Source organism: Piliocolobus tephrosceles, chromosome 4 (assembly GCF_002776525.5).
Source record: "Piliocolobus tephrosceles isolate RC106 chromosome 4, ASM277652v3, whole genome shotgun sequence".
NCBI lineage: Eukaryota > Metazoa > Chordata > Mammalia > Primates > Cercopithecidae > Piliocolobus > Piliocolobus tephrosceles.
The window spans coordinates 113052768-113073054 of record NC_045437.1 but is presented as its reverse complement, the minus strand read 5'-3'; the positions used below and the strand labels follow the sequence as shown (position 1 = coordinate 113073054).

Below are 20287 nucleotides of genomic sequence, written 5' to 3'. Positions count from 1 at the left end.
GCCTTCCCTGATCACATCTGAAACAGCAGCCCCCGATGCCTCACCCGCGTCGCACACTAGGCCCTCCCTCTGCTTTGTTTTTCCCCATAGCATCTCCCTCGTCTGACATTCCGTATGAAGTGTTTGTTTACCTAGGAATCCCATAGCACCCGAGACATCTGGATGTGGAAAAGGCATCTCCAGAGTTCATGTGCGGAGGGAGCTGGGGGAACGGGGACTCTCTGCGGTGCTCTTTCCAGGGTGTGTTCTTTGTTAGGACAATGAAGACACACAGCTTATGTGTCTTGTCTAACATTTCCCCAGGGCCTACACACAGTGGATGTGAATGAACACACGAAGAAAGGAAGGATTGACAAAGTGAAACAGCAAATGAGCAAAGGAAGAGGTGGCAGCCTGGGGGTCCTGGCAGTCCTCCAGCGGAGAGGACCCCGGCTCCCAATTCCTTGGCCTCGGGAGCCTCCCAGCACAGGCAGCCCCTGGGTCGCAACTGGACCTGGACAGGGATACAGTGCCAAGACTCCTGAGGCTCCAGGCCCAGGCCTCTAGAGTCCTGGTGGTTTCCAAGGACTTTCCCACAGTCCCCTTGGAATATCGCAGAAATCCCTATGAAACAAAGACGCTCAGATTTGTAATGAAGGTAAGGATGCCATGCTGGGCACCCAGAGTCAGTTCTAGCCATGTCCCTGACTCTCTGGGTGACCTTCCGTGTGTCCTGGGATTTGTTGAGCTGCCAAGGACTGGGCTTGGGTTTGCCACTGTAGGGAGTGGGGGTGCCTGCAGCAGCACCTTGACTGCTTGCCTCTTGGCCTCAGCTTGCTAAGGCCTTACCCATCAGGAAGTGCTTGCATGAATGGGTAAGCTGAAATCTTCCTCCCCATGGCTCTAGCATCCCTCCAGGCTTTGCGTTCTGTGTCCACACACATGCTGGAAGAACACCAGAGTCTCCATTCCCCCAACCCCCTTTCACCCATGGGATCTGGAGATGCCTTTTCCACATCCAGATGTCTCGTGTGCAGTGGGATTACTAAATCTGGAGCTCAGGGGGAGGTCTGCACTGAAGACAGGCCTTTGGGGTCAGCACCGAGGGTCTGTGACACCTGGAGAATGACTGGCTTGCTGAGGCCAGTGGTTCCCAGCCTAGGCTGCATATTACAATCATCCGGAAACCCGGTGAGCACTGGGGCCCAGACCCCACCCGCCCAGAATGATGAACTCAGAGCCCCTGCCTGTGAAATGGATTTTTAAAAGTGTTTATTCTCTTGGTAGGTCACTCACAGAACATGCACGGACAGTTTTACAGGCTTTCAGGAGATTCTTTGTGTAGCAGGGTTGAGCTACACTATATCAGAGCCGAGGACCCTGGGACGAACTCAGGGAAGGCAGCAGTAGAGGCTGGGAAAGACAGAGTTACGAGGTAGGAGGAAAAGCAAGTAATGGGGAGTGTTTCAAGAACCAGAGCTGAGTGCTGCTGAGAAGTCAAAGTCCTGTTGCTTTTGTTTTAGAGAATAACGTTGGTGACTCTAATAAGAGCCACATAATGGCATCATGGGGATGAAGGAGAGTTAATTGAGGGAAAAATAGGGGTAAGAAAGTGGAAATGAAAGTAATCAACAACTCTTTTGAAGAGTTTTTGCTGTGAAGAGGAACAGAGAAACAGGGAGGTGGCCAGAGGGGAATGTGAGTGCAAGGGAAGGTTTAAAATGTGACATTACAGAGCATGTTTGGGTGTGGCTGGAAAAGCCGCTGATAGGATGAACGGGCCCAGGAGAGAGCTCAAGTTTCCACGCTCTGAGGTGAGAGGAGCCGGGATCAGAGCATAGCTGGGGACACTGTTGCTACTGTAGGGGTAGGAAGAAGACGGATGGATGCCAGTACACTTGCAGATGCAGTGGGGGAGCCTGACCTGTTTCCCCAACATGCCTGTGAGGAGACACTGGGTGGGGACAGACAGGAGGTTCTGGGGAGGAGAAAAGCTGCCCCTCTAGGGCACAGGGTCTCTGGTGGCAGGGAGCGCCTGCCTTGCACTGTTAAGGATGCAGTCAGCCTGTTAAATAGATTTATTTGGCTATGGGCAGCCGTGTGCAGGCACAGAGGAGGTCTGGGCTCATCCAAGGCCGGGGGCTTTGCCAGACCAGTAAGATGAAAGGAGAGAGAAGGGGGAAGGGACTACGGAGAACAGAGGGGAGGGTGGGCAGAGGCCTGGAAGAGCCAGAAAAGGGTCCCTGTAGGTCGATGTGGCTAGGCAGGGGTGGTATTGGCCGTGCTAGAGGAAGTGAGCTGGAAGGAGGAGGTGGCCAGAGGATGAGGCTTGGACAGGAGAGAGCAAAAATGTGTCCGTCATGAAAATGAGGTTCAGGATACACCAAGGGTGTGGGCAGCTGAGGTGGAGTTGCGGTGAGGGGCCAAGCAGCCAGACCCCTGGAGGCATGCTTGTGCGCATGGCTGGCTCCTAGGATGGAGACAGGAGCAGGAGCAGAGGAGGGAATGCAGCACGGAAGTCTTCAGGAAACTTCTCTCCCCCTGGAATGTGGGCTCCCGAACAGGACCAAGGCTGTCCTGAACACGGCCATGTCCCCCAGCGCCCGGCACTGAGTAGGCACACAGCAAAACTCTCATCCTGAACACGGCCATGTCCCCCAGCGCCCGGCACTGAATAGGCACACGGCAAAACTCTCATCTAGGATGATGCCTGATACCTCATTTGTTCTCTCTCCTTTACAGATGAGGGGACTGAAGCCTGGGGTTCCCACAAGTATCTGCAAATTGTTGGAGTTTCAGCAGCGAACAAGTGTGTGGGGCGAGGGTGTCTCTGAAATTCCTTCCACCTGCTCCCCGCCCCCATTGCCTCCTCCCAGCTCAGGCCTCCGGGTCTTCAGTTGGGCCCTCATGTTGCTCCTTCCCAAGGCTGACAAACAAGCCTCCCGGTTCCCTCCGCCTGCCTCTTCGTGTCACTCTGGCCATGGAGGGCCACATGGAGTCCTAATGATCTCCATCCTGTCTGTCTGCTGCAGTGGATTTGAGCCCATGGGTGGCAGGTCAGGCCCAGGTCACCTGTGCCCCTGGAACCGGCACAGGGCGCTAGTGCTGGCCGCAATGAATGTGGGCAGGGGCGTGTGCCGTGAGTGCCCCTGTCGGGAGCTGCTCTGAGCTTTATTATCTGCGAGTCTGCACACCGCATATGTGGAGGGCAGGGCAGGGCTGAGGTCCTCCACAGGCGGCCTGCCTTGTTCCTGCAGGCCAGGGTAGACACAGGCGTGTGTCCGCATGGGCCCACTATTTGCCCACCAGCCTACCCGCCTGTCCCAGGGGGAGCACCTCTCTCCTCTGGCCACCACTCTGCTGGGTGTTCAGGGCCGGTCACAAGGGGCAGGGCCCTTCCTCCGCTCACGACTCAGCAGCGTCACCAGCTTGGCCTTGAAGCCTGCCTGAGGGTCAGGGTGGCCTGTGCCCTCTGCCTCATCCAGCTCCAGCAGCCGCCGGTACTGGGCTTCCAGACTGTTGTCGTGGGCTGGGCTGGGCCAGCTCAAGTCTTTGCCGTTGTGGTAGATGGGACTGGCTGTTGGGCTGCGGCCGCCAGGGCCCTCGTGCCGCTCAGGTTCCCCGCTGTGCGGTGTGGGGCTGGCCTCCAGCACACACAGGTTCTCATAGAGGTGTTCAGTGCGTGGAACCCCACTGGCACGCTTGCACACTGAGGCGTAGAGCCCGGATGCCGGATCGCTGGGCTCCAGGCCTAGCAGTAGCGGCAGGCTCTGGGGTCCGGGCTCAGCCAGGCGCACCCTCCTGGAGGTGGGTGGCTCAGGTCCTGGTGGCATCTCCCGCAGCTCTCCGGGGGTGTCCAGGGAGGGCAGAGAGGTGGCCCGTGGCAGGGGGCAGGGCTGGGCCCTGACCAGCTCTGGCAGTCGCTCCCGCTGGCGGGTGATGGCCCCAGCCACAGCCCTGCACAGGTCGGGGGCACAGGGGGTGCTGAAGGCAAAGAGGCCCTCACCTGAGTCGCAGCGGCGGCCGGCTTCAAAGGAGAACACGCCCTGGGCACAGGCGACAAGGGTGGGGATTAGCAGGAGGGTCCAGGGTGTCGGCCCCCCACCCTTCCCACCCCTGCACCTCACCTTGTCAGAGCCAAACTTGCGCAGGAAGTGGTAGGGCCAGCTGTAGAGGACCTGGGTGACCTTGGCCTCCCTCAGCTGGATGGCATCTGGGCCCAGCACCAGCAGGGCCGGCCCCTTCAGCTGGCAGCGGGTGGCGGCCTCGGTCCTCTGCACCACCACGGGAAACTCGCCCACTGTGGCAGGTGGCCAGGACATCCCAGTCAGTCCCCCAAAGACCCAGCCCTGGGTGTGGGGGGCTGAGGCTGCCCTTGCACCTCCTTTGACTTACCTTCCTGCCAGGAGGAATAGATGGAGTTTTCCTCCATGGGGACCAGACCCCTCTTGGGAGAATGGGCATCTGTGGATCCTGAGGAGGCCTCCCCTGTCCCCTGGGGAATGAGTTCAAGTCAAAGGTGGGAGCACCACACTCCCATGCCCTGTCCCCTCCCTTGGGGTCAGTATCCCAGGACTCCACCACAAGCCAGGGTCCCCTTCTGAGCCTGTTCTCCCACCTGGCTCCCCACTGAGAGTGCTGGGCTGGGAAACAGGTGCTGTGCTTGAGGGTGTCTGAGAGCTGCAGATCACTGGGGACACAAGGGGATGTCCCCTGCAGCCCCTGTGCTTGGCTGGGCCGGCTTCTGCATGTCTCTGACAGCCTAGAGCAGTATAGGGACAGGAGTGTTCCGGCTGGGACACACGTGTGAGCTGGGCAGGGAGCAGTACCCCAGGTGTCTTCTTCCATCTCACTGCAACCACCTGCTGTGACCCTGCAAGGTGCCCCCAATCTCTGCCTATGCCTCATCCCCACACCCAGGCCTTCAGCACGTCCTCCGGCTCTTTCCCACTCAGCCCGTCTACTAGGACCACCCTGGCCCATAGCAACACGGCCGGGTCAAATGCCACAGCTTCCTCACTGGGCTCCTTGCTCCTGTCAACTGCTTTTTTGAGATGGAGTCTTGCTCTGTCACCCATACTTGAGTGCAATGGCGAGATCTCAGCTCACTGCAACCTCCACCTCCCGGGTTTAAGTGATTCTCCTGCCTCAGTCTCCCAAGTGGCTGGGATTACAGGTGCCCACCACCACGCCTGGCTAATTTTTTGTATTTTTAGTAGAGACAGGGTTTTGCCATATTGGGCAGGCTGGTCTCGAACTCCTGACCTCAGGTGATCCAGTGCTTCGGCTTTCCAAAGTGCTGGGATTATAGGCGTGAGCCACCATGCCTAACCTCCACTGCCTTTCGTTTTTTTATTTTTTAAATAGGATAAAATACAGAGAATATAAAATTTACTGTTTTAACCATCTTATTTTTTTTTGTTTTTTTGAGACACAGTCTTGCTCTGTCAGCCAGGCTGGAGTGCAGTGGCACGATCTCAGCTCACTGCAACCTCTGCCTCCCAGACTCAAGCAATTCTCCTGCCTCAGCCTCCCAAGTAATAGCTGGGATTACAGGCGTGTGCCACCACGCCTGGCTAATTTTTGTAATTTTTTTTTTAGTAGAGATGGGGTTTCACCACGTTGGCCTGGCTGGTCTCGAACTCCTGACCTCAGGTAATCCACGTGCCTCGGCCTCCCAAAGTGCTGGGATTACAGGTGTGAACCACCACGCCCGGTCCATTTCACATCTTAAAGTGTATCACCAGTGCTTTTTTTTTTTTTTTTTGAGATGGACTTTCGCTCTTGTTGCCCAGGCTGGAGTGCAATGGTGCAATGGCGCCATCTTGGCTCACCTCAACCTCCGCCTCCCAGGTTCAAGTGATTCTCCTGCCTCAGCCTCCCGCGTAGCTGGGATTACAGGCATGTACTACCACACCCAGCTAATTTTGTATTTTCAGTAGAGACGGGGTTTCTCCATGTTGAGGCTGGTCTCGAACTCCTGACCTCAGGTAATCCACCCACCTTGGCCTCCTGAAGTGCTGGGATTATAGGCGTGAGCCACCATGCCCGGCCACCAGTGCTTTTTACTATATTCACAAGGTTGTGCAGCTGTTGCCACTATCTAGTTCCAGAACTTTTCCATCATCCCACATGGAAACCCTGCACCCGTGAGCAGCCAGTGAGCAGCCACTCCCTACTTCTCCCTTCCCCCAGCTCCTGGCCAGACTCATCTGTCTCAAAGAATTTTTTTTTTGAGACAGAGTCTCGCTCTGTCGCCAGGGCTGGAGTGCAGTGGCCAGATCTGGGCTCACTGCAAGCTCCGCCTCCCGGGTTTACGCCATTCTCCTGCCTCAGCCTCCCGAGTAGCTGGGACTACAGGCGCCCGCCACCTCGCCCGGCTAGCTTTTTTTTGTATTTTTTAGTAGAGATGGGGTTTCACCGTGTTAGCCAGGATGGTCTCGATCTCCTGACCTCGTGATCCACCCGTCTCGGCCTCCCAAAGTGCTGGGATTACAGGCTTGAGCCACCACGCCTGGCCCTCATCTGATTCTATCCCAACGGAGTTACCTAGTCTGTGCATCTCTTTCTTTTTTCCTTTTCTTATTTTTTTTAGAGACAGGGTCTCACTATGTTGCCCAGGCTGATCTTGAATTCCTAGGCTCAAGCAATCCTACCACCAAAGTGCGGGGATTACGAGCGTGAGCCACCGCGCCTGGCCCGTTTGTTCGTTTTTATGGCTGAGTAGTATTCCGTCTTGTGGACAGACCACGTTTTGTTTATCCATTTGTCAGCTGATGGCCATGCAGGCTGTTTCCACCTTCTGGTGGCCTGAGTAGTGCTGCTATGGGGTCTTTTTTGAGATAGGGTCTTGCTCTGTCTCCTGGGCTGGAGTGAAGTGGCACGATTACGGCTCACTGCAGCCTCGACCTCTGGGGCTCACGCGATCCTGCCGCCTCACATGTACATGTTTTGTTTGAACACCTGTTCCAGTTCTCTTGGGCACACACCTAGGAGTGGACCTGTGGGCCACATGGTAACTCTGTTTACCTCTTTGAAGAATCCCCAGGCTCACTTCCTTTTGACCCATCACAGACCTTGTGGGGCTTTAAAATGTGTCTGGCTACAACCCTCCAAGCACTGGCTTGGACCCTGCCGTAATATCGGCGCTTTACCTAACGCCTTCCCCTACTTGGTCGGCCTGCCACTCCCCTATCCCATGGTGGCTCTAACAGTGTCTGCCTGACCCTCCCCAGACCAGGAGGAACGGACTAAGGCCATCGAGGCCTTCGCCTCTCACTCAGAACCACACACATGGCCTGGGGCATTTCAGCCGCTCCCCTAAGCTCCGTGCCTTGGCTTCCCCCTGCACTTCTATCCTTCCAGCCATGTCACCTTCTTTCTGCCCTTAAACACCCCACACTGTCCGACCTCGGGGCCTCTGCCCACGGGACCCCCCCCAGTTCACAACTCCCCAGGCTGCCCCTGTCCTCAGACCTTTGCCCAGTGGGCTCCTGTCATTCAGGGCCCTCCTCTGAGAGGCCTTCCCTGGCCACCCTGCCCGTCGCACCCTCACTTCCTCCTGCTCCCCTGGCGGTCCATTTTCTCCATGGCGTGCATGGCCCTTTGAGAGTCATTATAGATTTACTTTTCCCAGGATTGTAGGTGCTCGGTGGAGCTTGCTGGGTGACGGAATGTGAGTGAGCATGGAGGTGGACAAGTGGGGGGCAGGTGCCCCAGCCCAACCACCCCCCTGCCCGCCACACTCACCGGGAAGGCCAGCTGGCAGATGGGGCCCATCCAGGCCTGGCGGTGCTGTGCAGCCAGCAGGTGGCTTCGCTCGGTGGTGGTGAGCAGGAAGGCACCGGTGTCCCGGGGGCAGCTCTCACCGTCGGCCGGCAGCACCGACACACAGTCAGCCAGGCGGATGACCCGTCGCTCCCCTCGCCGGCCAGGCCCTGCCGACCTGTCACCTGCTGCTCCCAGGCCACCATCCCGGACCTCCCAGCTCTCCAGCCGTGCCACGCCTGATGGGCTTCCTGCATACAGCAGAGCCCACACCTTCCGCCAGCACTTCTGTGGGAGAGGAGGGGGAGAGCGAAGACTCTTGGGTGGCGGATTCTCCGTGCCACTCGGCTCAGCACAAGCTGCTCGGCAAACGCTCCCAGCCAGGAGCGGGCCTCTGCTCCCTAGTTTCTCAGGGCACCAGGAAGGAGGCCTTGGCTGGGCTTGGGACTGGTCAGCCCTGGGTTCAAATCCCAGCCCGCTCTTCCCGAACTGTGACCTCCACAAGCATCAGTGTCGTCTCTCAAAAGGCCACGAGAACACGAGTTGGGGCTGCTACCGGGTCGTTTGTAAAGCATCCGATAGTGGCCGGGCAGACCACCAGACACTGCCATTATGTTGGCTCCCTCTCGCCCCCAAAAAAGGGCACTTGGGCCATAAGCCAAGGGCTGGGGTGGGAGGGAGGCCTCCGCCTCACGCTGGTAAGGAAGGAAACATGCAAATAGCTTCGAGCAAAGGAAATCGACGGTTTATCTGCCTGGGTAGCAGCTGCAGCTGAGCTGCGGGGGTGTGGGGCCGCTGCCACCGGGAGAGGTGACCCCCCTGCCTCGTTGCTCCCAGGACAGTGCCGCTGCAGGGAGGGGCTCCACCTTTGGGGCTCCAGCTCAGCCCCTCACCCTCCCTAGGGCCCGCAGTGGGTCAGAGGCCGTGAAGTGCTTCCCTGCTGGGAGGTTTGAGCCTTCGACCCTCTCCCGCTCCTGTATTCCCCGTCTCTCCCAGAGGCAGGGTCTGGCAGAGCCTGCTCAGCCCCTGCCATCTCCGGCAGACCCGTGCTCTGTTCCACTCCCCATACCTGGGGTGGGATCCTTCACCCTGACTCCCTTCCCAAGTCTCCCAGGTCTGCCTGGGCTGTCTGAGGCAGGGGCGGAGGCTGCATCTCCACCCACTGTTGGTCCTTGGCAGCTGCCTGGCAGCCAGGGGTCCCCACCTTGCCAAACTTGACGTGCTGCTGGTAGAGGATGCCATCCTTGACAGGGGTCTCCACAGGGTCCATGGTCACGGCAGGGAGCAGGGCCGCCGCTTCAAGACCTGGGGAGACTAATGACAGGCTGGACGGGAACTCCTCACACTTCCCCTTCTGGCCACTTCCCGTCCCTCCGTCCAGAAGCAGCTGCAGGCCGGGGGGAGGGGAATCTGTCTTCAGCTCAGGGGCTTGGGGCAGCATGTATTTCCTTCCTGGGGTTCTTGCTGCCCAAGGTGCCCACACCTACCTGGAGGGAATCCCTGGCCACCTGAAGGCAAACAGCCTGCGCCCGCACCTGGTTCAGCTGGGCACAAGCGTCTGGTGGCAGTCGGGCTCCCTGTGTCATGCATTCCCGCCCTCCCCCGACCCGCCCTGGGCAGCTGTGCACCCTGGGCCTGACACTCCCTGGCCGTGCCTCCACCCAGGACCCTTCTCTAGCCAACTCCTGGCTTTCCCACTCGGCATCCCAGCTTGAGGCATCACCCCATCTTGCTGCTCTTTCTCCCTGAAATCTCTCTTGTGTTCATCTGCTCCTCTCCACCCCACGAGCCACTGAACATTGCCAGCCTTGGCATCCCCCTGCGGGACACAGCCCCACTGGGGCCCCATGCAGCACTCTCCACAACCCAAGACCACCCTGCCTTTCCCTTTCCTGGGGTGCAGCCCTGGCTCCTCAGCCCAACACTCAGGGGCTCATGTGTTCTGGCCTCCATCTCCCCCAGGCTCATTCCCCCAGAGCAGCCCCTCCAGGGCCTCCTCACCACTGTGCTGCCTGGGGTGGTGGGCCGCCTCTTCCTCCCGGAGGCCTTCCCTGACCACTACATGCTGTCCGAGAGCACAAAGGCCCTCACGGTATGCACTCACGCTGGGCATCCAGTCCACATGGGATCCACACCCCTGAACGGCCCCAACCACGTGAGTGTGGGTGGCAGGTCCCAGTGGGCCCCGGAGAGGTCACATGTTATTGAAAGCGTTGCTTCCTGCCGGGGGCTCATTTTGTTGGCTTGCCTAGCAGGAGGCCAGGAGCGGGGCTGAGGCTCTGGAACAGCGGGGCTGAGGCTCTGGAACAGCGTCAGGTCATTCAGCGTCACCTCTGGGAGAGAACATGGAAGCAGGCTAAGGAATGCCGTCTGGGCATGCACTTGGCCAGGAAATATTTCCTACAGGCCTCCTAGCAGCCGGCTGTGCCCACTGTGGCCCAGGCAGCCCTGAGCTCCAGCCACCTCAGACACCATGTCCTTTGCATTCTCATGGCCATTTCAACAGTGAGGAAATCAGTGCTTAGAAAAATTAAGTAACTTGCCCAAGGCAACACACCAAGTGACAAATAAGGCTTGAGCAACCGCTGTCCCACTGGGATGAGCATGTGGTCATACACACCAAGTGCCTGGCTCAGAGGAAGTGTGGCCGCCTGTGCCGTCCCTGCCTACCTCTCGCCAGATGCCGAGATCCTGCTTCATCTGCCAGCGGTCTTGTGACTGCCGTCCACGTTTCTGTGTGTGCGTTTTTCTCTCCCCTCGCCTGAGAGTTTCCCAGGTAGCCATCTCCCTGGCCTGTCTAGGTCCTCACAGCTCAGCAGAGCTGGGCACAGAGCAGGCTTAGGGGGAGCTTGTGGCCTGAACAGCAGTGCTATGACATCTGCTGCCCCCTCAGTCAACAGAGCAGAGGGCTTCCTACGGGTGGCTGGCGCAGGCAGGCAGTGGGTGGGGAGCCTGAGGCAAGCAGCAGCCTCCCGAGGGGCTTCAGGAGAAGCCCCTGAACCATCACACCACTGTGTGTGATAGGAAGAGTGAGGCCGAGAGCTGTGATAGCTGGCCAGGGAGACCAGAGAATCCAAGCACTTCTCCTTGGCCTGCCAATGTGGTCCCTCCTTGAGTCATAAACTCACACAACCCAATGGAGAGATGCTGAGTCCCCAGAGGCGGGCATCAGCTGGGTGGCTCCTTCCACGCCCAAGTACCAGCGGGCCGGGTGTTGGCAGTGCTAGCAGGAGACGCCGGGGCCTTGCCTCAGAGGGGCTCCAGAGGTCAGAGGTGATGTCTGCCCAGGAACCAGGGGGCAGATGAGATGAAACACAGAGGCAGGGCCGGGGCTGGGATAGAGGTTTGTGCTTTAATGGCAGCTGGGGTGAAACGAAACAAAAATAGTAATTCTGAGGAGCACAGGGAACAGGCAACCAGGACCAGTCTGGCCCAGCCCAGGCCAGCCGAGCTGAGATGCTGGTTCTGTCCAGGGGGCTGCTGTGTGTAGACTGGCGGCAATCTTGGGGACCGAGGCCCCTTGGAGAGGAGGGAAGACCATCGGGTCAGAAGTCCATAGAGCTGTGGGCCAGGTAGTCCTTGCGGCCGATGTTGCTGACCTGCTTGGTCTGCATAGCCTCGAGTTTGGGGCAGTCGGTGATCCGATGGCCCAGGCCCCCACAGAAGGCACAGCCGCGCTCTCCTGGGGGAATGGGGACAGGGATCAGCCAAGTCAAGGGCCAGGATCCAGGCCCTGGACCTCAGGCCCCCTGTTAGGCACCCTCAGTCCCTGTTTCGTGTTGCTGACTTCCAGCACCCCCTCTTGCCACCTGCCGGCTGGGGACTCGGGGATCCCGCTCCGCAGTCACCTCCAATGTCCAGCATGGACTCGTCTCCGCAGTGCAGCACCTGCAGCACGGGCGGCACCTTCTGCCTGGCTTCCAGCAGCAGCGCTTTGAGGTCCATCAGCACTGACTCATCTGGGGGAGGAGTGAGGAAGCATCAGGGCCCATCCTGGGCCCTGTGGCCAGAACCTGGGTGGCCACAGGCAGGGACCCGGGGAATAGCTAAGGTGGCTCTGGTGACAGACTCACCACAGGCTTTGTTGATGAAGGTAGTGGCGATGCCTGTGTTTCCCGAGCGCCCGGTGCGGCCAATCCGGTGCACTGCAGAGAGAGGGAGAGTCTCTGGCCCACTGCTGGACACTAGGTGCCTGGCTTGGCCCTTTCCCAGCCTAACCCACGCCCTTGGGCCCCAGGCCCCTACCATAGTTTTCAATCTCCTCCGGCATGTCATAATTTATGACATGCTGGATGGCAGGAAAGTCCAGGCCCTTGGAGGCAACGTCTGTGGCTACTAGGACATCCTTCTTGCCCTCCCGGAATGCCTCGATGGCCTTAGTCCGTTCCTCCTGGTCTGGGGAGGGTCATGCAGACACTGTTAGAGCCACCATGGGATAGGGGAGTGGCAGGCCGACCAAGTAGGGGAAGGCGTTAGGTAAAGCGCCGATATTACGGCAGGGTCCAAGCCAGTGCTTGCACCACCCTGACCTTTGCCCCCATGGATGGCTACAGCCTCAACCCCCTTGAGCAGCAGGTACTCGTGGATGGCGTCCACGTCTGCCTTCTTCTCTGCAAAGATGAGTACCTGTCCGGAAAGACAAACTCCAGTCAGGGGCTAACTGCCTGGGCACCCACCTCACCTCCCCCAGCACTCTGTCCCCTCCAAAGCCCTGCCTGGTCCTAGGGACTCTGGCCCCAGCCTGGCCTGGCTGCACTCACAGGCGGGGGTGTCTTCTGCAGGCACTCGAGCAGGTACACCATCTTGGCCTCCTCCTTCACGTATTCCACCTCCTGCCACCACAAGGTGATCTTAAGGTTAGGTTTACCCGCCATAGCCCTGCCATAGCCCGTCATCTGGACCATGAGGTAACCAGAAGCCTCTGGCTGCCAAGGGCTGGGTGTCCTAAAAATTTCCCTGGTTAAGGGTCAGGGGCTTTGAATGAAACCCCCAGTTCCCACAAGGTGGACCCCCGGCTCCAATCAGCTTCAGGGAGCCTTATCAGATCCAGCCCCCACAGGTGAGAGACCGCCCATCAGGAGCGCCTGCCCACCTGGATGACATCCAGGCTGGCAGCCCCAGCGCGCCCCACGTTGATGGTGACAGGCTTTACAAGGGCACTCTTAGCAAAGTTCTGAATCTTCTTCGGCATGGTGGCACTGAAGAGCAGGGTCTGTCGCTGGCCCTGAGGAAGTGGGGGGGTTGCGACCAAGGGCATGCAGGGCTGGGCTGAGGGGCATGGGGTCTGAGGAAGCTGAGCAACTGAGACACAGCCCACGAAGTATGAGCAGTGGGTGGTGTGGTCAGGGGCGTGGGGTCTCCAGTTTGATGTGGTGTGCGGTGGTGGGGTGGTGTAGGGGTGCCCTGGCTGGGCAGGGGGCAGGCACCTTGAAGTAGGAGAAGATGGTGCGGATGTCGCCCTCAAAGCCCATGTCGATCATGCGGTCAGCCTCATCCAAGGCCAGGTAGCGACAGATGTCTAGGCTGACCATCTTCTTCTGCAGCAAATCCATGAGGCGCCCTGGGGTGGCCACCATCATGTGTACACCGCTGGGGACCAAGAGAGACCCTGAGGTTGGGGCCACTGGCCTAGCACCTACCTAGAGGCAAGCAGACACCCTGCATCTGTTCTGCTGTCTGTCCTCCTTCCTATTTCTTTGTCCCCTTCTCATTGTTCCCACCACCTGCCCCATGTATAGCACACAACTCTCTCCCAAGGCGCTGTAGCCATCTTCACCACCGCTCAGCCTGGCACGCCCTTCCCCCTTCTCCTGGGTCAGTCCTCTCACCCAGAAGCACTGTCCTGAAGCTCCAGAGGCTTTACTCGGGGCTCACTTTCCTGGTCCACTGGCTTTACCTTTTCTGTGCCCACATCTCCCTAAGACTCAGAAGTCCATAGAGAAAGGCCTCTGGGATGGGGTCTGGCCCATCTGTAAACAGAGGGCCTGGTCCAGGGCCTCTGGCAGTCTGCAGAGGACTGCACAGCACGGAAAGGACACAGGTGCCGCTGGGATCCAGCCCTACCCCAGTGCCTCAACCTCCTTTACTGACCACCAAATGACCCTGACATTCCTGGGCCGTCCACCTCTGTGCTTTCAGCCTGGACTGCTCCTCTTCCAAATTCAAACGTCACCTTCCCCGCAAAGCCTTCTCTGAGCTCCCACCTCCCAGATGTTCCCAGCAAAGTGGGCCATTCCATCTGCTGTGCTCCCACAGTACCGGGCCACATCCCTCTGTCCTCCCCGAACTGACCTCCCCATTAGACTGGGAGCTCCTTGAGGGTTGGACTCACAGCAGCCCTCTGTGAAGATCTGTGGAGTGGCTAAGGTAAAGCGTCCTTTAGCTTTTCCACGGACTCGCAGGTGGCAGAGGTGGGGGCAGGGAGCACCAGCACTCACTGTCGGATGGTCTCCATCTGCTCCTTCACGGACATGCCCCCAATGCAGAGCGCGCAACGCAGGAGTGGTGAGCTGTCCTCCTGTAGCAGGCGGCAGTAGTACTCCAGGATGCCATGGGTCTGCCGGGCCAGCTCCCGCTGCAGGCAGAGGGACAAAGGCTGGTACCAGATGGCAGCCCCAGTCTCTGGCCTGCCCTCCAGGCCAGCCTGTCTTACCGAGGGGCATATGATGAGTCCGTAGGGCCCCTCGCGCTTTGAGAAGGGTAACCTCTTCTCTTGTTCCAGGCAGAACATGATGACAGGCAACGTGAACACCAGTGTCTTGCCTGAACCCGTGAAGGCGATGCCTATCATGTCACGGCCAGATAGACTGTTGGGAGAAGATGACCCGAGAGCCAATTTCAACAGAAGATGAAGGACACCTAGCCATTGCTCCTCCCTGTTCCCGCCCCCCTCAAAGAGCCCAGGTCCGCAGTCCGCACTCACATGGTGGGGATGCCCTGGATCTGAATGGGTGTTGGGTGGTGAATGCCTTTCTTCTTCAGGCCTCTCAGGATGGCTATGAAAACCAACGGACATCGTCCTTGTGACTCACAGGTACTTTCTCAGAGCCCCAAAGCCTGGAAAACTAGCACTACCCCTACAGGTTGCAGATGATGAAACTGAGGCTCAGAGCAAGAGAGAGAGGGAGGAAAAAAAAACAAGCAAAAAAGAGACTTGTCCAAGGTCCACAGGCTAGGTGCAGCCAGGACTTGTACCCAGTGTCTATGCCCAATGGCACTTTCCTCCTGAAACTTTGTAACAGCAGAGAACAATGAACATGTACAGCTGGGGCAACAAGGAACCTAAAGAAACTTCTCCTCAAATCCCTCCAGCCCCAGTGACTGGATCCAATGCAGATGTGGCTGAACTGAGGGTGGGCTCGCACATGACCTCACAGACATTTGATTATAAAAGTGTGGTATCTCTCTCCGGTCCCTGACTACCTGCAGGAAACTTCATTTCCTTGAAGCTCTTGATGGGTGGTGGGATACCGTCTCCCTCCACTAGGATGTGGTATTTCTTCCGCACGCGCTCATGTCGCTCTTCAGACATGCTCAGGACATAACGGGGCGGAGTCCAGCTGTGAATGGGTAATAGATATCAAGAGAGCCCTGGGAACAGCTGGCCTGGGAGCAACCCTGCATGTACCATCTTAAGCAAGGATAACTACAGACTGTACAAACATACCTGGTTTTGATGGGGTCATCATATGTGATGCCCTTCGCCATCTCCTTCACTGACATCAACGCTGAGGAGAAAGACATGGCTCAGGGCTGGCTTCTACTTCTGAGAAGCCAGATCCCTTGAGATATAACATGCCTGGGGCTGGGAGGAGGAGACTCAGTCTACCTCCTCACTATCCTGGCTACAACCATACCTCGGCCCTCAGCCACACTCTCCAGGATCTTCTCTTCTTCCTTCAGCTGCTTCTCCTTGGCAGACTCTTTGCGGGCTGAGAAAAGAAGTGGAAGATGTCAGACAGATACCAACACGGTGCGCCAGGCTCGGCTTCTCCTTTCCCGCCCCGGCAGTGCTGCCCAGCCCACCTTCAGCCTTCTCTTTAAGGTGCTGGTGCTGATCCAGGAGGCTGACGTTGGACTGAGGGCCTAGCGGGATGTCGTCCTCATCTCCCCGGGGTTCACTACCGCTGTCCTGCTGCTCTTCTTCCGCAGCTCCCTTGCGTCTTCGCTGCAGCAGCTTCTGGAGCTGAGGTTCCACCCGGGACCCACAGATAGAATGGGAATGGGGTCCACAGGGCCAGCGTCAGGATCCTGCCTTTGGGACGAGGATCCTGTGCCCGAGGCGCAGAACCGCCCTACCCCTCAGATCAGGCCGTCGATCCCTCGTTTGTCTGGGGGCCGCGCCCCGGTGTACTGAAGCTCACTCCTCAGACTGCCCTCCTCCCTGCGACCGGCGGTTACGGCCCCATCCCTCTCCGGACGCAAGCCCCTCACCAGTAGCTGCCGGCGCTGCCGTAACGGCACATAGGGCACGTAGTCCTCGTCGTCCTCATCCTCCGCCTCGGAGCGGCTTCCTCCGGCAGGCACCTCGTCGGTGCGAGCCCGCTGCAAGCACACGTGAGTCAGGCACGGCCTGCTCCCCCCTTCACGCCCGCTCTCACCCGCTAGGAGCCTCGCCTCTCTACTACCTTCCGTTCGGGTTCCAACTCCTCCATTCTTTGCTGCACGCATGCGCGCCACGGGGAAACCCCGCCTTATCTTCGCGTGGGACCCAATCCGATGTGAAGAAGCGAACGTCGGCGCCTAGCAACGACCTCGGAGTTCCGGATCGCGCAGAGGGACAAACTTGCTCCAGAGCTGCTATCGCACGGCGAAGCGTCGACGCTTTCATGGGTGGTTACGCGACAGTTGCCAGGACCGAGGGCGAAACCGGCCGCAAGGCATTGTGGGAACTGGAGGACTTGGAGCACGCGCTATAAGGCTCAACCCAGGCCCACTGGAAGAGGAAGACGAAAGCAGCGGAGACAGCTGATCCGGAGTAGGGGAGGGGCCGCCGGGTGCCCAACCTCTCCCAGAGCATGGCGTCTTGGGCACGCCCCTACCGGCGGACAGTGAGTCCTCTAGGGCCGGGAGCTCTGGGCCGAGTCCGCGTGGGCAGCCTGCGCTTCCATGCCTGCCAGGGCCGCCGGGGTTGCGGGATAAACCGCTCCACGCACCCTGCCGCCCTGACTGCGCCTGTGTGACACCTATGTTCAGTGGTGGGGGACGCATCAGATACGGATGGCAGTGGTTTTGAACTGGGAGGCCCTGTATAAATGTAAACGGTTATTACTGTAAATGCCCTAACAGAGCTGCCTGGGGGGCGCTTCCAGGGAAGCGTGGGAATCTCAGGCTGGGAGAGGGGAGGCGTCCTGGGCCAGGGCGCTGCAGGAATACAGGCCTGGCGATGTGCAAGTACACAGATTCACCAGGCAACAGCGTTGCGGCTAGGGTGGGATGGGGAAGCCGGAGCTAAGGCCAGAAAAGGAGATTGCGACCAGAGCATACCTGCTGTGACTCTCAGAGTAAGTGGTTTCAACTTTATTAGAGACTTCTGAGGAGGAATGACTTGGTCAGCTTTGTGCTTTCTTTCCTTCAAGAGTGTGTGCTGGGCATTGGCACTGCGCTCAAGCAGATGATAATCAAGACACATACCTGGTGTGCGAGGAGCTTATGGATTAGTTGACACTAGAAATATAGACAGATAACTGGTCTTGAAGTTAAAGATTCTGGGGGCTGGGCGCGGTGGCTCACGCCTGTAATCCCAACACTTTGGGAGGCCGAGGTGGGCTGATCACGAGGTCAGGAGATCCAGACCATCCTGGCTAACACGGTGAAACCCCTTCTCTACTAAAAATAAAAAAAATTAGCCGGGAGTGGTGGTGGCATCTGTAGTCCCAGCTACTCGGGAGGCTGAGGCAGGAGAATGGCGTGAACCCGGGAGGCGGAGCTTGCAGTGAGCCGAGATAGCGCCACAGCACTCCAGGCTGGGCGACAGAGCCAGACTCCATCTCAAAACAAACAAAAAACCTAAGACAAGGTACCGCTTTTGGAAGTGTCATAGTTTTCATAGTACAATGGCCTCTTAGCTGGGATGTGAAGGATACACAGGAATTCATGACAAACGGGGAAAATTAAAGGAGGAGGAAAATATGTGAAAGTTGGGAGACCTGCGGTTGTGAGACCTTACTGGAGAGGAAGGTCGTCCAGCATGGCTGGAACAAATACTGGAGTCAGGGGCCCAGGCACGAAGGTCCCAAATGCCACAGAAGTCTGTTTCCATAGGTAGATGGGCTGCTTGATCAGACCTGCAAATTTTGAATGAAGCAGAATTTTAGGTAGTGTTGCCAATTCAACTGCAGGGCAGGAGTGTAGTACAAGAGCCCATGGGAGAGGGGAACACAGCCAATAAATTTACAGAGAAAGGTTTCACAGGGATTTCACAGCGTCCACATTTCCCTTGGGGATTGGGAAAGGCCAGGGACCAGGAACTGTGAGTCTGTGGGCACTGCTGTTCTTTTCTTTAGTAAAGAAAGCTTAGGCTGGGCACAGTGGCTCGTTCCTGTAATCCCAGCTCTCTGGAAGGCCAAGGCAGGAGGATCACTTGAAGCCAGGAGTTCGAGGCCAGCTTGGACAACATAGCAAGACCCCCATCTCTATAAAAAAAAAAAAAAGAAGCTGGTGCTTACTGCCAGTCCCTTGGTAGGTCTCAACCTGGGAGGGATGGAGGACGATACATGGTTTCTGGTCCTGCTCACAACACCGAAATACATGACTCTTAGTGACCCTGTTAGCTCCCCATGTAAACCTGAGTTGGTTTTAGGAGCAGAAACTAAATTTTGGGGCATGGAGTTTGGACACAAGTGTGTGAGGGGCATTTTGGGCAAACTCATTATATCAAAATCCAAATTTACAAACCAGATCCATTTCGGGGGATGAGGTAGTTTGCTTGACTTTACATAAGAGTTCATTATTCTCTTAACTCTCAAGTCCTCAGCTACATGTCCCACCCCCACTGGAAAATCAGATATAATTTATTAAAAAAACTCAATTTACCCCCAACTTCCCCTGACTGTGTGAAGTCAGTGTGAGGGGCCTTGATGGCCCAGGCTACAGATCCATGAAGGCCTCAGGGTCTTTCCTAGACCTCTTCTGACATCCAGATGCACAGAGACCAACTTCAACCCCTCCAACTCACCCATCTTGCAAAGAGGGAAACACGAAAAGAGTGGGGAAGGGGCTGCCCTAGGCTCACATACCAGAGACCTCCCAACAGGAGAAAAGGGCATAGATGCCAGAGTCATACCAGTCTGTGCTTGAGCCTAATCGGCCAGATTGATTTCAGCTGAGTCACTTTCCTATTGGCTTCAGTTTCCTCACCTATAAAACGGGACAGCCGTACCAAACTGCTGATGCATGGCACATGCTAAGGTTAGTGACTAAGGGAGAGCCCATGCTTCTGAGCACACCCTCAACTCCCTCCCCACCCAGACCCGCAAATCACCAACATGCCAACTCTGTGTCCAAATGTTGCTTTATCTTTCGGCATGAAAGATCTTCACAGTATCAAAAGTAAAGAATTGGAAAAAAATAAAATAAAAACAAAAACAAAAAAACCGAACACAAAGAGAGCAGTGTTGGGCTAGCAGTACCATCAGCCCCGGCCCTTAGGCCAGCCCAGTCCACGGGCTCTGAGTGTGGAGGCTGCGTAGCACCAGGAAGCGGCTCTGCTGAGGTCAAGGGGCCCCAGCACAGTGTGGCATCCGTTCAGCTTTTGGTTGGTCCAGGATGGTGGGGAGCAGAGAAGGTCTTGGGCGGGTAGGTGGGGCACACGGAAAAACTGTAGGCCTTCAGCTGGCAGTCGGGGCCTCAGGACACCCTGAAGAAGCTCAGCCTGGGCAGGGCCTGAGAAGAAAAAAAAGCAGAATCACAGTAAGCGACGGCCCATGCTCCAGCCTCCCCATGCCATTTGGGTACCCATGGGTCTCTGGTAGCAGAAACAGCTGGCTATTTTTGTTCCCTGGGCTGAAAATGTTGAACAGATTCCCTGAATCACCTGTAGCAGAGGAGGCAGGTTAATGGGTTGGGAGACAAAGCCCCAGTCCTGGGATCCTGACAAGGTGTGGGACAATCCTTGAGTAGATCCAGCCTTTGGCACTCGCTGTCCATCAGCAGGGGCCAGGAGGCCAGCTGTGCAGCTGTGCTCCTGCCTCTGACTCTAGCTACACGGCCCAGGGGAGGGTGAAGGTCAAAGGAGAGCACTTTAGGGGGTGGGGAGAGGGGCATCTAGTATCTTGGAAAAGAGGCCAGACCAGGTGAAAAAGGGTCAAGAGGAGGGAGTGGAAGGAGACAATTGCGTTTGATTTCTTGGATGACAGAACTGGGCTTGGGCCGGGCGCGGTGGCTCAAGCCTGTAATCCCAGCACTTTGGGAGGCCGAGACGGGCGGATCACGAGGTCAGGAGATCGAGACCATCCTGGCTAACCCGGTGAAACCCCGTCTCTACTAAAAAATACAAAAAAAAAAAACTAGCCGGGCAAGGTGGCGGGTGCCTGTAGTCCCA

General features: G+C 57.5%; 3 protein-coding genes across 37 annotated transcripts in view; all 3 read right to left on the bottom strand.

Moving 5' to 3' along the window:
* Positions 1 to 1234: 1234 nt before the first annotated feature.
* Positions 1235 to 10926, bottom strand: DOK3 (docking protein 3). Of its 8 annotated transcripts, none has more exons than XM_023185078.2 (7): positions 10417 to 10926; positions 9748 to 10079; positions 8951 to 9133; positions 7729 to 8034; positions 4375 to 4474; positions 4107 to 4279; positions 1235 to 4025 (listed from the first exon to the last, which is right to left on the bottom strand). In XM_023185078.2, exons 3-7 carry the CDS (start codon positions 9014 to 9016, stop codon positions 3348 to 3350), a joined length of 1323 nt encoding a protein of 440 aa, XP_023040846.1. In that variant the 5' UTR covers positions 9017 to 9133; positions 9748 to 10079; positions 10417 to 10926; the 3' UTR covers positions 1235 to 3347. The 8 variants fall into 8 exon arrangements, with proteins under 8 accessions (XP_023040846.1, XP_023040842.1, XP_023040844.1 ...); XM_023185074.2 differs by having other exon boundaries at positions 8951 to 9060; XM_023185076.2 differs by having other exon boundaries at positions 8951 to 9051.
* Positions 10927 to 11079: 153 nt separating this feature from the next.
* DDX41 (DEAD-box helicase 41) lies at positions 11080 to 17446 on the bottom strand. Its single transcript, XM_023185056.3, has 17 exons — positions 16374 to 17446; positions 16180 to 16290; positions 15772 to 15931; positions 15603 to 15677; positions 15413 to 15473; positions 15169 to 15305; positions 14669 to 14741; positions 14399 to 14552; positions 14184 to 14320; positions 13173 to 13335; positions 12839 to 12970; positions 12507 to 12578; positions 12276 to 12372; positions 11992 to 12141; positions 11820 to 11891; positions 11595 to 11705; positions 11080 to 11428 (listed from the first exon to the last, which is right to left on the bottom strand). Exons 1-17 carry the CDS (start codon positions 16398 to 16400, stop codon positions 11292 to 11294), a joined length of 1869 nt encoding a protein of 622 aa, XP_023040824.1. The 5' UTR covers positions 16401 to 17446; the 3' UTR covers positions 11080 to 11291.
* A 1794-nt stretch (positions 17447 to 19240) lies between these two features.
* FAM193B (family with sequence similarity 193 member B) overlaps positions 19241 to 20287 on the bottom strand; it is a 36028-nt gene continuing 34981 nt past the window's right edge. For all 28 annotated transcript variants that reach the window (XM_023185027.3, XM_023185029.3, XM_023185030.3 and 25 more), the window contains one exon: positions 19241 to 19629. The gene's annotated coding sequence lies outside the window, so the exon portion shown is untranslated. The remainder of the gene's footprint in view (positions 19630 to 20287) is intronic.